Source organism: Vespula pensylvanica, chromosome 19 (genome assembly GCF_014466175.1).
Source record: "Vespula pensylvanica isolate Volc-1 chromosome 19, ASM1446617v1, whole genome shotgun sequence".
In the NCBI taxonomy this organism is placed as follows: Eukaryota; Metazoa; Arthropoda; class Insecta; order Hymenoptera; family Vespidae; genus Vespula; species Vespula pensylvanica.
Window position 1 is genome coordinate 530,186 of NC_057703.1, and position 15,743 is coordinate 545,928.

Consider the following 15,743-nt stretch of genomic DNA (forward strand, 5'->3'; position numbering starts at 1 on the left):
AGATTTTGTGAGCGAGTCTTAAATGCTATTTCTCTCTGTGTATGTTCGAAGACTGATTTCTCTTTTACTTTTTTTTTTTCTTTCTTTCTTTCTTTTCTCTTTAATAATGCACGTTACGGAATTGGTTAGATAAACAATTCGAATACATTAGATCCGATTTTATGAAGCTCCGCGAGCATATAATGCATACATTAAATAAACGTGACCATTTAAATATAACACTTTTCAGTCCAGCGATAAAACTTTAAATACAGATTCTTGAATAATCAGAATATGTACATCATTATTGTGAGGATAATAAATAACAAAAATCTATCCAAATCGTTGTGCCAATATTCAATACCTGTATACTATATATACGCACGAGTTTAACATTGGTCTTTATAAAAATGAAAATGTATACAATTATAGTAACCGATTTTTAGCTGCTAAGTTGTTACATAAGTACTCTTTTATGAGTAGAGCATACCGCAGAAAAGAATTAGTAAGTTTATTCTCTCCTTTCTTTCTTCCTTTCTTTCTTACTTTCTTTCTTTCTTTCTTTCATTTTTTCTTTCTCTCTCAATCTCTCAATTTCTCAATTTCTCAATCTCTCTCTCTCTCTCTCTCTCTCTCTCTCTTTCAGTCTTCTGTAACAACAAGTTCTCGCCCAGCGATCTTATATTGCGATATTGCACTAAACAATAGACAAAACTATGCCATTAACGTTTATAAACTAAAAACCATTTCGTACTCAATCGATTCTAAACAAGGGAAATTACTATAAGACAGGAAATAAAGGTAAAGGTGGTCGGTTAACGACAGAACCACAGGGAACCATCTGTAATAAATTACACCAAGGTATGTTTATTTTTTTTAAATACGATTTAGTCGTGTCACTAGTTTTTGCTATTTTACGTTACGTGGATGTGATGTTGGCTGCTGGTTGTTATATAATTGGTAAATGATTAGTACTTATTAGAATCACGCCGCAGCAAGTAGATATTACAGCAAAAAACAGATGTTTAATCGGTCATTTAAAGTATTATATATCTGACTCAGGACATTTATATTGTATCACGAACTTTTCATTAAATTATTACTTGTAACTTTCCAAAAATTGATTTGCGTTCGTAATCGATTTTTTCTTTTTTTTCTCCTTTTTTTTTTCTTTTTTTTTTTCTCTCTTTTTATCTTTTTTTTTACTGAGTCAGTCCTGCCTGTGTGATCGTCTTTTTGATATAATAAATGTAAATGTTTTTTTTCTTTTTTTATAGCCGTAATCAATTGTATGTATAATATAGTAATAATAATAATAATAATAATAATAATAATAATAATAATAATAATATAATATTATTAATATTAATATTAATAATAATAATAATAATAATAATAATAATAATAATAATAATAATAATAATAATATGTAATCATGATGATGATAATAATAATAGTAGGTAGCAGTAATAATTCATCTTAATAAATGTAAAAGCTGGTACACAGAGATAACAAGCGACTCGCAAGTTGTCGCAGAGACAAAAAAAGAGACTTACAAAACGCGACACATGCACAATACTAGACAAAAACTTGGACAACACAAATCACCAGACTAATTTTTCTCCTTTCGTTTCGTTTCGTTACGTTTTCATTTCAATTCGTTTCAATTCGTTTCAATTCGCTTCAATTCATTATCAATTCATTTCTTTTCTACATCGATAATCGAAACAACAACGTCTCATGATACCTGCTGACCCAATATTAATATAAATCATATTAATATGCAATTATCTAAAATCTTCTAGAACTTCTTGTTTACGGGGCCTGTCATATATCTCGAAGGCTGTCATCTATCCAATAATTTTGGACATGATTTAGAAACCCTTCCTTTTATACGAGAGCCTCGACAGACTAACAAGATGTTGTGATAGTACTGAGTGGAGATAACTCAATTCAGTGAAACTGAAACCCCATAGTGGTTCAGTAATATAGATAATAAAACCCTATTCCAAATTATAGGTAGTCTGAAAAACACATCCTTCTCAGGGCCTTCTCACAATTAATTCTTTTCATCGTTTTCGTGTTCTTCCTCTTCAGAATCTGCATTATCGAGCCAGAGCAACCAACGGTACACCTAAATAATAATTACATGTATAACGCTCTGATGTGCATAAATGTTCACGTACATGCTCGTTACAGGAGACACGTTTTATCGTACGCAGGATGGACAACGCACAACATGGATGCAGCAAAAGATGTTCTTGCAAGAAAGGAAAGGTATATAAATTGTGTACCAAGGATGTATATCGAGCCCTTACCTGGAACAATGCTTCGCCCTTGCCAGGATAAGCATCAGTGACATCTTCTCTCCATTTGCTAAAGGCATCTTCTTCGATGATTCCAAAGTCATAAAGCGCCACGAACCATCTTCTCAGCATCCCTTTAGGAAAATTTTGCGAATAGCAAAACACTTGTAATGCATGGAGAGCTGTAACTTGCGACTCGAGAGCCTTAAGGAATGTGTCAAGAAAGCCAGCATATTTACGCAATAACACACGTTCCTTTTGTACCAAATCTTTATCAGGAGACTGAGTTTTGTCGACACCAGGCGCCAATGTTGTTTCCTGTCGTTAAAAATGACGCATTCATACCATGTACCACCGTGGAAATCTTTGTCTAAGAAGAAACGTGAAAAAAATTTGCAAGAGTATCTCTTTTTTTTTTATATTAAGACCAACCTGAGTTATATATTTAAGAAGAACATTCATTAACGCGTTAATGAACGCAGCATCGCAGTAGTGTAACGGGTCTAATTTCTCCTTAATCCATTTGTAAAGTGCGTTTGGAGTCGAGTCGATTTGTATTTGACGCCACATATCTCCTTGGATCCTTAGAAGTGGACACAAGAACGTTAATTCTCTGTCCTCGAGGATTTCTCCTAGTCGTTCTTTTGTTTTGTCTGCTTCCGGTAACTGGCTGATCAAATTCACTTTGCTGCTGTTGAAAATCTGCAAGAGTTTTGCTTTTCCTTGAGTACGATGTAGTTGTTGAAGCGTCAGTAGAAACAGTGGATGATATTGGCCATTCTCTGTTACAGAAGTAAGATCTGTTAACAGTATTAGGTTGTCCACAATGGCCTTGGCTGTTAGAAAAGCAACGTGAGATGTTACACAAGGCACGCTCTCTTTTTCTGGTATACTGGCCACTAATTCCTTCCAGCCTTCGTGTAATTGTTGTGCATTAATAATAGTTTCTTTTTTCAGTTCGGATACGAGTTTGGCAGCAAGATCTCGTTCGGAGTCTCCGCGATCCAATGTATTCGAATATATCGTACAAATCGCATGACGCAAAAATCGTTCGGGTATCTTAAGATCTTTGAAGGCTGTTATAGCATCCTGAATATTGGTATGATTAGCGAGATCGTCCATCAAGGCGTTCACCTTCTTTAAAATTTCTTCCTTCGAAGGACCTTTATCCTTCTTTTCCCTAGCTTTCTCTCTCTTATCCAAAGGTCCCTGTTTAATTATAATCGAAGGAGGCGTTTCTTTATGTAACAAAGGCGAACTGGGTTTGAGTGTGGCAGTACGCAAAAGCGGTAGATCCGATGTTCGTCCTGGGAACAGATCTAACGATTTTCGCGTTTAATATATTTCATCGTGATTACTGCTACGTCGTTTTCCGACAAGGAACAAGAGGTCGAGGGCTGCTTACCGCTATTCAGAGGTAGATTGGGATTGATGTTGGTCTGCTTAAACATCATAGAATTGGCCGAAGGTCTCAGAGACACTTCCTCTGGATGTCCAAGTAGCATCTTGTTTTTATTAAAGCGAAGTTCCTTAGTACTATCTGTCAACGGGAGAAGAAGAATAAAGATCGGCGTGTATTAATTAATCGAGAGTGCGAGAGAGAGAGAGAGAGAATTAATAAGGAATAGCTCACTATTATTGAAATTCTGAGATGAATTATGCTGTTGTTGATTGTGTTTTCCTTGGAAGTTATTCGGGTGACGATTCTGGTTCTGGTAAAATCCTGGTTGGTTACGTTGATTGTGACGGCCGTAACCAACCCCGGGAGTGGTTGAGAATCCATTCGGACTGAATGGAGACGGCATGCCAAACGAAGGGGAAGTTAGAGGAATACTTCCCATCATGTCCATTTCTAATCCGCCACGACCCATCTTTCTCAAGAACTCAGCTCCGAGGCGATCCTCTCGTCTGTGGAAGCCATTACCCCTCGAAGTCTCCTCGTTATCATTGCGGATTTGATTGATAGGCATCGGGCCCTCGGTGGTTGTGGCCTTACGCGGCGCCCAATTATCACGGCGTAATTCAATGACATCACGCAGCATAAATTTAATGCGTAAAGGAAGATCACCTCTCTCTGCCAAGGAGTTCATACGTGTGAAGTATTGATCCATAAGTATGCGGCCTTTATCCGAGTCAAGGATACGGCCGCAGGTACGCATAATCTGGCAAAGGTATTCGATATCCTCGGCGTTGTCCCCCCTGGATCCCCTTCGCCTTTTCTTCTGCAGCAATTCTTGGATGCAGTTATGTAAAATACATTCCGACACGATCCCAAGCTTCCCAAGTTCTCCGATAAACTTGATGTGGCCAAGCATCTTACGCTTGGCGATCTGCCGGCGATGTTCGTCCAGAGGGCTAAGTTCATCCTGATTTTCGAATGCCTCGCTTGCTTTCGAACGATTTTCAAACTCGTCCTGGCACTTGTTAAGCAGGAGTAATCTGAATGTACTTTGAGCTTTTTGACCTTCAACGATCGATTTTCGAGGTTCAAAGTTTGCAGCTTCGTCGGACAGCCGTTTGCACAGCTGTGCATACATAGAACTGTACTTGGGCTCATCAAGTGCTTTTTCAAAGATCTGAAAAATCGGTCGATATCGATCATGCGATTTACTCATCTCCCCCGTGTTATACCATACCAAACGAATGACACCGACGATAAGAAAAATAACGAACGATCCCCGCCGAACGACGAGACAGACGGACGGCTTACTCCTGTCTTACGTACTTACCAAGAATATGACACCTTTGAGAATTACATTGGAGTTGAGCTCAAAATTGAGCAGATCGTTGCTCAGCTTTGCGAACTTTTCCGGTGTGAGTTTGTTAAGAATACCCCGCACCTTTCTAAAGATGAGATCATTTCTGCTTTCTGGGGTGAGTGCATCGCGTCTAACAGTTGAAGGAGGGATCCAGCGTTGCTCAGTGGATAGGGAGCGAATATCGTCCCTGGAAGGCATCGAATTTTTTTAATCTCAGTGTTACAAGTGAAAATGCAACACGCAGGATTGGGTGTAATAAGCGGCTCGCGTATGATCGTTACTGTCAAGGCGTAACTTTGTAGACCCTGACCTTCCTCCCGAGACACGAGAAGCACCCCCCGGTCCTGTGGGGTTGTCCGTTGTTGCGCGTAGTTTGGCCCCCTTAGTGATAAATCACAGCATACAGAACTTCCTTTAGAAAGCTAGAACAAACGAGAAAACTTGCTATACTTTCCGTAATATCCCATATCATATCTACGCGAAATTGCCTCCTTTTCGGAAACAAGTGTTTGAACCTCGTCACGTGACCCATTCAAACTCAAAATGGCGGCGCAAGTCGATAAAGTAAATTTCTCTTTACCCGTATGCTATCTCGAATAACGCAAGAGTTTTCTTCACGATAGCATCTTATCGGTGATTTTTACAATAATATTGATCACACATACGTCGTAACGATTTCTTTCTTTCTTCTTTTTTATTCATTTATCTTTCTATCATCGTGGAAAATAATTGACCGATGTAAATTGATATGAGAGATTGAGAACCACTGTCCCGTAGATGGCGCTAGCTTTGTCGTTTCCCTACGTATCAAATATTAAAGAAGAATATCCTTTTCGAAATATAAATTGGCGAACTTTCACGTAGAACTTTAAGGAAGAAGAGAGACAAGGTACGAGGAAGCGTTTCGGCTTACGAAAGAGACGATCGAATGGCTTCGGGTATTTGATACGTACGAAGAGCACGACGAGGACGAAGGATACTCTGGGGAGAAGCCTCCGATATACAAAGGAGAAGCACACGCGTGATGGGTCGCTCACGAAATTAGAAAGAGAGAGTGACTAGAGACCTTCCAAGAAACTCGAAGAAAACAACGGCTTCGATCTCTATAAAGAAGCGTTTCGTGTGTTCTCTCTCTATCGAGTAAAAAGGAAGGAAAGAGAAGCGTATATAGGAGAAGAGAAGAGATATATATGTGGGGCGCGGCTCATGGTCAGACGGTCAATGACCTCTTCCTTCCTTCCTTTCTTCCTTCGTCCCACCTCGGTCGGTCTCGGCTCACCCCTTCGGCCGATTTCGCCGAGGCCATCCCGGCCTTCGTTCGTTCGGCGAAGGTCGGCTCCCTCCGGCTCTGATCGCCGTACCGCCGAGATTATCCCGGGCTTGTGGATGACGATACGAAACGACGACGACGACGACGACGACGACGACGACGACGACGCTTCTCCATCGAACCTTCTCATAGTACATTTTCTCGCGATAAAAGTAAACCTTTGGTACGCCTGCTTGCTCGTTGCCTTTCGAAACTGAACTACATCTCCTCGTTAGCTTTCAAACGCGCAGGTGCACTCCTCAGCATCCCTCTCTCTCCTTTTATTTTCTTTTTCCTTTCTTTTTTTTTTTTACGAATCCATGTATATATGCATGAAGATACCACTACTGGGTGGTTCAAATAAAGTATCATAAATTGTTGCCTTAGAGATCATTGGATATAGCGATTCGTGTATACTCGAACAAGAGATTGTAACATTTTATTTGAACCACCCTGTATATACAATTCGTCGCGTTCTAACTAGTGTATATATAGTATATACACATATACACACGCGCGCACTACTACAAAGTGCAAGCGCACCAGAGTACAACGCCCTGTACGCGTATACTCGAGGTTGAATCTTCTCTTCTCTTCTCTACTCTACTCTACCCTTCTCTTCTCTTCTCTTCACTTCACTTCTCGAGAAAGAGAGAAAAATATCTCCCTAACTTTGAGCGCTTTCTTTCGTGGAATTCTTCAACTACACAAAGAATTTTTTTGATACACAGAACACACCGATTCGTTTAACCACACGTCCAATTGATTAGATCTATCGTGTGGCAAGAATGATAAATAAACTGCTAGGGAAACACATTTCGATCTCAATTTCAACTGCATGCACAACAACAGTACCTTATATTCGTAAGAAATAAAAAGCCTATTTAAATTTTGGCGGTCTAATCAATCGATCGTCATCGAGAACATCGAGAAACATTCAGCGTGATGCTGTATGAAACGAGAAGAAGATGCAACAAATAATTATGAAAAGGAGAGAACAAAGAAGCTGACGAGAGGAAAAAACTCGATGGAAATAAGAGAACTTGGAAAAATGATACGACACGTGTGCAAAGTAATCATTGAAGCGACGGATGCTGATGCAAAAATTAATATTGCACTTCCGTTGGCCGGGTAATGTGATAAAACTGGCTACATTCGTGCAAGTTTCCATGAGAAAAATGCTACGTATGCAATGTGTGCAACAAATGCAACGAAGACTTCCATGATTAATTGTTTAAATATATCTAACGCGTACGTCGTACATATGCTTAATAATTACGAGTGATACAGAATATTATCCAAGCATTTCTCATTTGCGTCAGATACGTATTAGATACGCATTATTATTATTTGTTGACATGCACAAATTTTAAAGGAATGATGGAAATAAAATAATACGAACGACAATACATGAATATTTTTTTATCAGCGATACGAGCCTTGACCTTCCTACGAAATTCACTTCGAATTCGAAACGTTTCATATCGTTACGTTATTTTATTACCCGAAGAAATTATTCGCGTGGAAGATTAAAAGGTTAGGTTAGTTTCGTCGTCGATCATATGCACGTGATGATAAATAAACCTCTATGACGTATGTCATTTTGCAAGCGGTTACCAAATAAAGATTTAAGCATATCGTGAGAAGCATAATTATAAGGTTCTCTTTGTTTCTAATCGCTTTAAATTCGTCGGAATCCACAAATGGAATTCGTTGACGAATTTATCGCTTGCACGTAAAATACTTTCACGTAGCGATATTTATCATTTTCAATCGATGACGCATATGCGAAGATAAATCAAAATAGAATCGTAAACTAGATCATCCTAGTATGCTTAAAGAATGTGCATCGAATTGCACTCGCATATATTTACATCTACTTTCGGTTATACAGGGTGACTCGATATAATTACTACCATAGAAAGTCGCGCTGCTGTTTAAAATTTCTACGAATGATTCTACAATCGATATCACATATCTGAAAAGATGCGATTAAACGAAGTATCCAAAATCTCAAACAAATCGTGTGTAATGTTCTGATTATGAAGATAATACTGTAAGCGACATCGATGTAATGAAATAAATCGCATTGCCAGATAAAATTATCATAACGAGCATCGGAGAAAAGATGGCGGATTCGTTCCAAGAGCGCGAAATTTAAATCGGAATAATGTTCGAGGTAGAAAAAGATTGCAGCCTCGAAGCGAAGTGGTCCTTGAGAGATCATGGTACATAAAAAGGGAGGTGGGGGAGAGAGAGAGAGAGAGAGGCTTGTGCGGCGGTACAGGAGACAAAGAGATAGCAATGGAGTGACGTAAAGATAGAAGAAGGAAGAAAAGAGAGAAGGAAGACTCTTCCCTCCATGGATATTTCTCCCGAGACTACATCTCTTTTACTCTTTTTTTTCGTACACCATAGTTGTGGTCGTTGTGTGAAGAAGCGTTCTCTCTCAATAGTGTACGTGTATATATAGAGCTTTGCAAAGCGGAGTTGCCAACCTTTGTAGAGAAATATCGCTGGATGGACCACGATATCTTCTATCAGGAATTAGAAAGAAAAAAAAAAAAAAAATAGATTCTCGATTAGAAAAGACAACGTACGTCATCTGAACGATGTTTTCTTAAATTTCACGAAGAAGACTCGTTTCGAAGGAAGCTTCGAAAAAAAAGAAAAATGCAATTTGTCCCTGTTCGGTGCCGGAGGACTCTTTTTTAACGACACGAAATTCTATTTTTACGCGTCGAAGTCTGGCTCCTTTGGTCGAGACTGGTTAAAGACAGAGCACTTTTGGGAGTTGTTCCGGAAAAGGGAGAGAAGGAGGTGGTACGCATAGGTCGGTCGTGGAGCGGTTAAAGCGCTAGGGCAACGCCTCTTCTGTGCACGGTCGAGGGAAAGTTGTAGGGAAGGCTGCCTGTCTCGGGGGTGGACGGAAATGCCAAAGCAGAGGGGTGGCCCCTTTAGCGAACGCTCGATATCTAAAGCTGCTACTTTCCGTCTGACGCTTACATTTTTCAAAATTTCTACCGACTAATGCAAGAACAAGTCGAACCATTTCGAACGAAATAAGAATAAGAAATCCAACTCTGTAAAGAAAAAACTTGCAAACGAATTAAACAACAAAACGGGTCAGGTTCCTCATAGCCTGGAGAAACAAGACTCGCGCCCGCGCACTCATAGTATACACATCCTCCCCCAAACCCATCGATTAATTCTCGTAAAAATAATTTTCCTTTTCGCAGATAGAATCGATCTTCGGTAACGTTTGAATTATTTTTTAGGATGTAACTCGGACGAGAAAACGTGTGGCTTACGTAAATGTGTGACGTATGTCGAGAGAGAAAGAGAGAAAGACGAAAGAGAGAGAGAGAGAGTTCACCTCGTGTTTCTCAAACACGTTGCCCTCGTGTTTCTGTGAGATACGTTCAGCTTCGTCCATGACATTAGGAAACGTTCCAATCGATAACCTCCTCTCATCGCTATCGATCCTCTCACTCTCTGCCTTTCGCGCAACCTCCTTGCACCGTTCATGGTCAAAAACGAGACTACTTTTTTTATATGTTCAATGACAATACAAGGCTTTCGTTATGCTCGCGTAGCAACACAGCAGAGATTTTCTTAGCGAAAGAATTAAACGTAGATCAAACGGATAACGAGATTTTTAAATCCATGTCTTACAAGACGATCACTTCTGTAATCTATTAATACGATATGACTCTAGACAACCGACACGATAGATCGTCTTTGAATTATTTTTGTTCCTAGAGAAATTATAAACAAGGAATAGTACGAAATATTGAACTAGGACAAGCTTATGACCCTGGTAGTTCGTCGTAGTCATGTTATATACCGTGCATAGGCGTAAACTATAGTCTCTCTAGCAAACTGAAAGGAAATCAGTGCGTCTATTCATAGTCGGATGAGCGTTTGTTAAGTCCACCGTGACAAAGAGGCCACGTATGTATGTATCTATGTACACGTCAAACGTCATGCTTTTTTCGTTCCTTCGATGATAAGAAAAACCGTCATATGGCTTTCCAAGAACGAATATAACTAAATCGATTGAATCTTCTCGACTATCTCTTTTTTATTTCTATCTATACCTTGGTTATAGATAACCAAGTTTGTCGTGTCAAAGGACTCTCGTTTTATCCTCGTTAATCTACGACCTAATTTTATTCTAATTTCTATTATAGACTAATTGATCTCAATGGTATTTCTTTCTTCTTTCTTTTTTCAGTGCGCGATACCATCAAACTTTTTGCGAATTGCTCCTAGATGGTGCTTCGAGTCAAGGATTCGATCTGTGTCACAAAATGGCCGCTTCATTAAACCCGGCCTCTCACGCAAGATCGTTTATTTGATCTTTCGAGACTGCGATGGTTTTCAAACTGTTTCAACTCGATATCGAATCAATCGTCGATAGGATGATTGTAAATAACGATAAATAACGAATGTTTACATTTGCCGTTAGCCTGGATATATAACTGTTGATTCATTTTCGTCGCTTATTGTTAGAGTAACAATAGTAAAAATAATAAAGTAAGAAGTAGAGTAATATTTTATTTTTGCTAAAGGATTGCAATTTAAATGTGTCAGCTGTATACTCCTCGTTATCGCCAAGTATCAAACAAAACAGCGTCGACTCAAGACCACTGAAAGTAACTCGATAGACAGTGGCATGAATCATATACCGCGTCTGGCTTGCATTACCAGATAACGTGCGATAACAAATTAGTACAAAGAACTTTTCATTTTTTTTTCGTTTATCGAGAAAACACTTCGATCGAATAATCCTTTATCTTTGTTTATAACAAAAGAGAGAGAGAGAGAGAGAGAGAGAGAATAAAGTGTTTCGTGCATCGAACGACTATTAGAGCAATGTATGAGTATACTAGAGATAAACTAACAATCCTTATCGCTTACGTTAGCAACTTCGAACTAGAGTGGTTCTCAACTTTTACTTTTTTGAAACTGTCCGTGATATCTCAAACATTAGGAACATCGAAGATACGAGGTTTAATTATTCTTCGTCCGTCTAATGATCGGAAGAGACTACTCTATTTTATCGTAAGGTACGAGTTTAATAAAGGGCAAAAAATCGCGAGTAGAAACAATAACTATAGTAGCAGGGAGGAAAGCAATCGTTCGGATCTAACGATCCATGACGTTCATCCGGTGGAAGGGTCGAGAGTTACTCGAGATTAGAGGTTAGAATCCATGGATGCTTCATGATCGATGACGAAAGGAGAGAAAGATGGATGAAAGATGATAAACAGAGATACAAGGAAAAGAAGTGAAAAATAAAATCACGCGTAGTCGAGCAAATTTCTCGATATCCAAAATTAGACCTACGAGAACAAGTACAGGGCCGTGCTGTTGAATTTAGCCTTACGGATGTGCTTCAAAAATAGAGCTACACTACCTCGCCAATCAAGTAATTACCTATGCCGAACCGGGCTTGTTTCTCATATTCGATGTGCATTGGCCAGTTCTCGACAACCGATAGAATAATAATAATAATTAAAAAAACGATTCCTAGCTTTGAAATTCAAACTATATGGATGCATTTATCGTTTCGATGCAATCTATCTAACATTGTTTATGTGTACGTTAGTAGTTCTTTTTTGTTCTCTTCCGTTGAATCATATTTTTGTGTAAACTCGGTTGAGATAATTGTGCCATGACGTGTGTACGGCGAAGGTAAGTAAAATCAGTCGATAAAATCGATACTCTTTGTTGCAAAAGGTAGATTGTGAAACCAGGCTTCTCTCTCTCTCTCTCTCTCTCTTTTGTCATGACCCGATTCTGGAACGTGCGAGAAACAAAAGCGAGGTCTCGAACTTTTAGAAAATCACTAGCAACTATTCGTTTTTGGCGAACAAGTTAGTCTTTAATTTCTATGTATAAAAAAAAAAAAATGAAATAAACGAGATTTTCTAAAACACCGAAGGAAGGAATTAATTCACGAGTAATTGTACAAGCAATGACGAATAATTTCAGTGAAGTAACGGTAATCTTGGAGGTTGGCCTTTAAAGTACCGTAACGATTGTACGTTTCCTCGTCCTAAGAGGCACGTCGTCCATTGCCAACCTTACATATAATGTCTACACATACTTGGAAAATAAGTTTTAGAATGTGGGAAATCGTAAACAGGGTTGAATAGAAATTTGGACTGAGAAAAGGTCAGCAAAGATAAAAGAGAAAGTTTTGTGAACTCTGTGTATGTGTGTGAACGCTTTGAAGCAAAGGAATGCAGTTAATCTTTCAAAGATTTTCATCCTATCCTAACTAAGATATATATATATATATATATATATATATATATACCGAGACTTCGAAGATCCTCAAAAGAGTCACAAAGCTTATTAAAATGTAAAAACGCTCTTCTCCTTTAATCGTTACGTGTCACGAAAGAAATGTATCCATCTTCTTCTTTCCTTTTGTTATAAAATATAAGACGAACGAAAAAAAGTTCAAAACTACATAAATCGACCTACTCCTATAATATATATCGTCCTTCAACAAACGAACACAAATCGGATCGATGCTATCTTTTAAGGTCCTACCAATGGTAATAGTAAAACATTGTGAAAAAATTTTCTCAGGGGACAGATAGGATTCACTAACCTTATCTACGAAATAATTATGTCCATCGAATGGTCAACAAATTTCAAATGTTTCTTATACGATATATATATAAATATATATATATATATATGTGTGTGTATAAAGAAAAAGAAATTGAAGAAAGTCCATTAAGATTAAGAGTGAAACTTCTGCTAACGAGTAACTAATTACTCCGAAGAGAAAACTAATTAAATAAATACGACGATGTGAAATAAACAATTCACTCAAAAAATACGAAATCATTCCTATTAATAATTCGCACACGATTCGTATCACTTAATATTCACGAGGGACATATTTTCGACTAAAATTCACTACGCGCGATAGAAACAATGTAGGTATATAATATCTATATATGTATGTATATAAATAAAATATAATAGATAATTAAATAATAAAAATAATTGAAAAAACAATGAGAGCCACGCACCTACGTGAAACGGGAGCGAAGGACGAAGGAGAACTCACGAGTTGGAGCCGACGCGTTCCGAAGAGGAGCTTCGTCGGAACCATTCGGGTTTCTCGTTCCCTCCACCATTACCACTACTCCGCCAGTCTACCGTCATCCATATCTCTTTCTCTCTCTCTCTCCCCTCTCTCGCCCCCCTCTCTCCCCTCTCATTCTCTATATGTGTGTACACGCGTGCACAGGCACGGCTAATGATCGATGAACGAACGGTACGAAGTGAGACGAGTGTATTGCACGGCTGTTTACGGTTTTGCACGAAGCAGCACGCCAAGGCCGATTCGTTTTGCTTTGGAAAAAAAAAAAAAACGAGAGAGAAAGAGAGAGAGAGAAAATCATCTATCGTGTCTCTCTTGGAACGAAGAAATAAGTATGTCGAGATAATCGGAATAAACTTAAGAGAAATGCGATCGAATACTTCCGTCACTCGAAATAATTTGCTTTCTGTTTATTTTTATTTACTTAGTTCTTTTTCATGCCAGCTGAATTATCTTTCGAGAGATCAAGATACAAAGAAGAGAGAACAGATTCGTGGGAATAAGAGAGGGAGAAAGGAGGAGGGAGAGAGAGAAAGAGAGAGAAGGGTTAGATACTATACATAAAGAAAAAGCAAACGCGTTTGACGTAGCCGAGCGTCGTCTCACGATGACGACGACGCTTCGTCTCTCTTCGTCTCATCTCGCCTTGCCCCGCCTATACACGACGTCGATGGAATCTCTCTCCCTCTCTCTTCCCCTCCCTCCCTATTTCTCTCTCTCTCTCTCTCTCTCTCTCTCTCTCTCTCTCTCTCTCTCTCCCTCTGTTTAAACGAGAAAAAGAGAACTGGCATTCGCAAGCAAGAAAGCGAGATGACGATGACGATGACGATGACGATGATGATGCGAGGGCGTCTCGAGAATCTTTCGATAAAACTTGCGTCGGAATTCGTAAAAGAAACGTTCACAGAAGCGATCTTTTCATTCCGATTAATTTTTTAATTTTGTTATAGTTTTTTTTTTCTTTTTTATAATAAGAATAATGATATTCAATCGACGCTTATTTAATATTCTTTTTTATTTCCCCGATACTATAGGATAGATTGTTCGTTCTAAAGAAAGAGCAGAGAGAGAGAGAGAGAGAGAGAGAGAGGGAAATTCGTGGAAACAAAAGTAAAACGTCAAGAGATGCGTGGATATATGAGATGATAGCTATAGTTTGGCGTCTTTTTTCATCTTCCTCTCACTCATACATATACCGTCATACATCACACACTCGTCTTTTTTTCCATTTGCCCTCTCTGTCTGTCTGTCTGTTTCTCTTTCACGAGTCCAACGCACTTTACAAATCGAAAAAACAAAAGGTAGTGCACTGACGAGCAATCGAAACGATTCATTCGAGTTCATAAACGAAAGGCAGTCGTTCTCGTGTATTAATCTCGTCTTCGTCGTCATCATCGTCGTCGTTAAAGTAGCAGTGTATCTTAGCGTCGATTGAGAAATAGAAAAGAAAAAAAAAGGAACAAAAAATGTTGAAAGAAACAAGTACGAGAGAAAGAGAGAAAGAGAGAGAGAGAGAGAGAGAGAGAGAGAGCGAGAGAGAGAGAGAGAGAGAGAGAGAGAGAGAGAAATAGAAAAAAAAGGGAAGGGAAGGGTTCGATAAACGAAGCACAAGTATCAACGCACTAAATGAGAATATTTACTAAGAAATGTTTTCTGATATATCAAAAGCGCCATCGTTAGTTTCATCTATCTATCTATCTATCTATCTCTCTCTCTTTTTCTCTCTCTCTCTCTCTCTCTCTCGCCATAAACGAGGCATCGACGAGCCTCGAGAAAGTTCCTTCGTACCTTTACAACGGCCTTCTCGCACGTTTATTCCCCCGATGGAATTCACTTGACACGTTTGAAATGAGGTACGCGTCACCGACGCCTTTCGACGTCTCTAGACGACCGTTTCGAATCGCTCGTTCTTACGACTAAAGCAAAAGGGATATATCGTTAGAGCGTTTACTTACGGGCGACGACGGTTGTTGTTTCTGAAGACTTTCGCAATCTGTCGGTCGGACTCGGGAACTTCCGTACGATACGTCTCGTCAATTCAATGTTTACGGACCAACTAACCTTAGTCACCGTCAATCTTTATCAATTCGATCTATCGATATAATTAACGGGAAATGATTTTCTTATTTTCCTTGTATATATTACAAACGATATTTCACGAATTTCGTTTATTTCGAAGAAACGTTTTAACCTCAGCTTGACTTCGTTGGTGATGATTTACGTTTGACGGTATTTTAGCCACATCCAGACGAATGAAC

At 38.9% G+C, this 15,743-nt stretch overlaps 1 protein-coding gene across 6 annotated transcripts; it reads right to left on the reverse strand.

The window, feature by feature from the left end:
- Positions 1-1,440: 1,440 nt before the first annotated feature.
- LOC122635686 (eukaryotic translation initiation factor 4 gamma 2) lies at positions 1,441-15,589 on the reverse strand. 6 transcript variants are annotated; one of them, XM_043826191.1, is made up of 8 exons: positions 15,441-15,589; positions 5,355-5,466; positions 5,015-5,231; positions 3,919-4,861; positions 3,691-3,825; positions 2,718-3,604; positions 2,298-2,603; positions 1,441-2,113 (listed from the first exon to the last, which is right to left on the reverse strand). In XM_043826191.1, exons 4-8 carry the CDS (start codon positions 4,820-4,822, stop codon positions 2,039-2,041), a joined length of 2,307 nt encoding a protein of 768 aa, XP_043682126.1. In that variant the 5' UTR covers positions 4,823-4,861; positions 5,015-5,231; positions 5,355-5,466; positions 15,441-15,589; the 3' UTR covers positions 1,441-2,038. The 6 variants fall into 6 exon arrangements, with proteins under 6 accessions (XP_043682126.1, XP_043682125.1, XP_043682127.1 ...); XM_043826190.1 differs by lacking the exon at positions 15,441-15,589 and adding an exon at positions 15,274-15,434; XM_043826192.1 differs by lacking the exon at positions 15,441-15,589 and adding an exon at positions 13,412-13,548.
- Between the last annotated feature and the right edge of the window lie 154 nt (positions 15,590-15,743).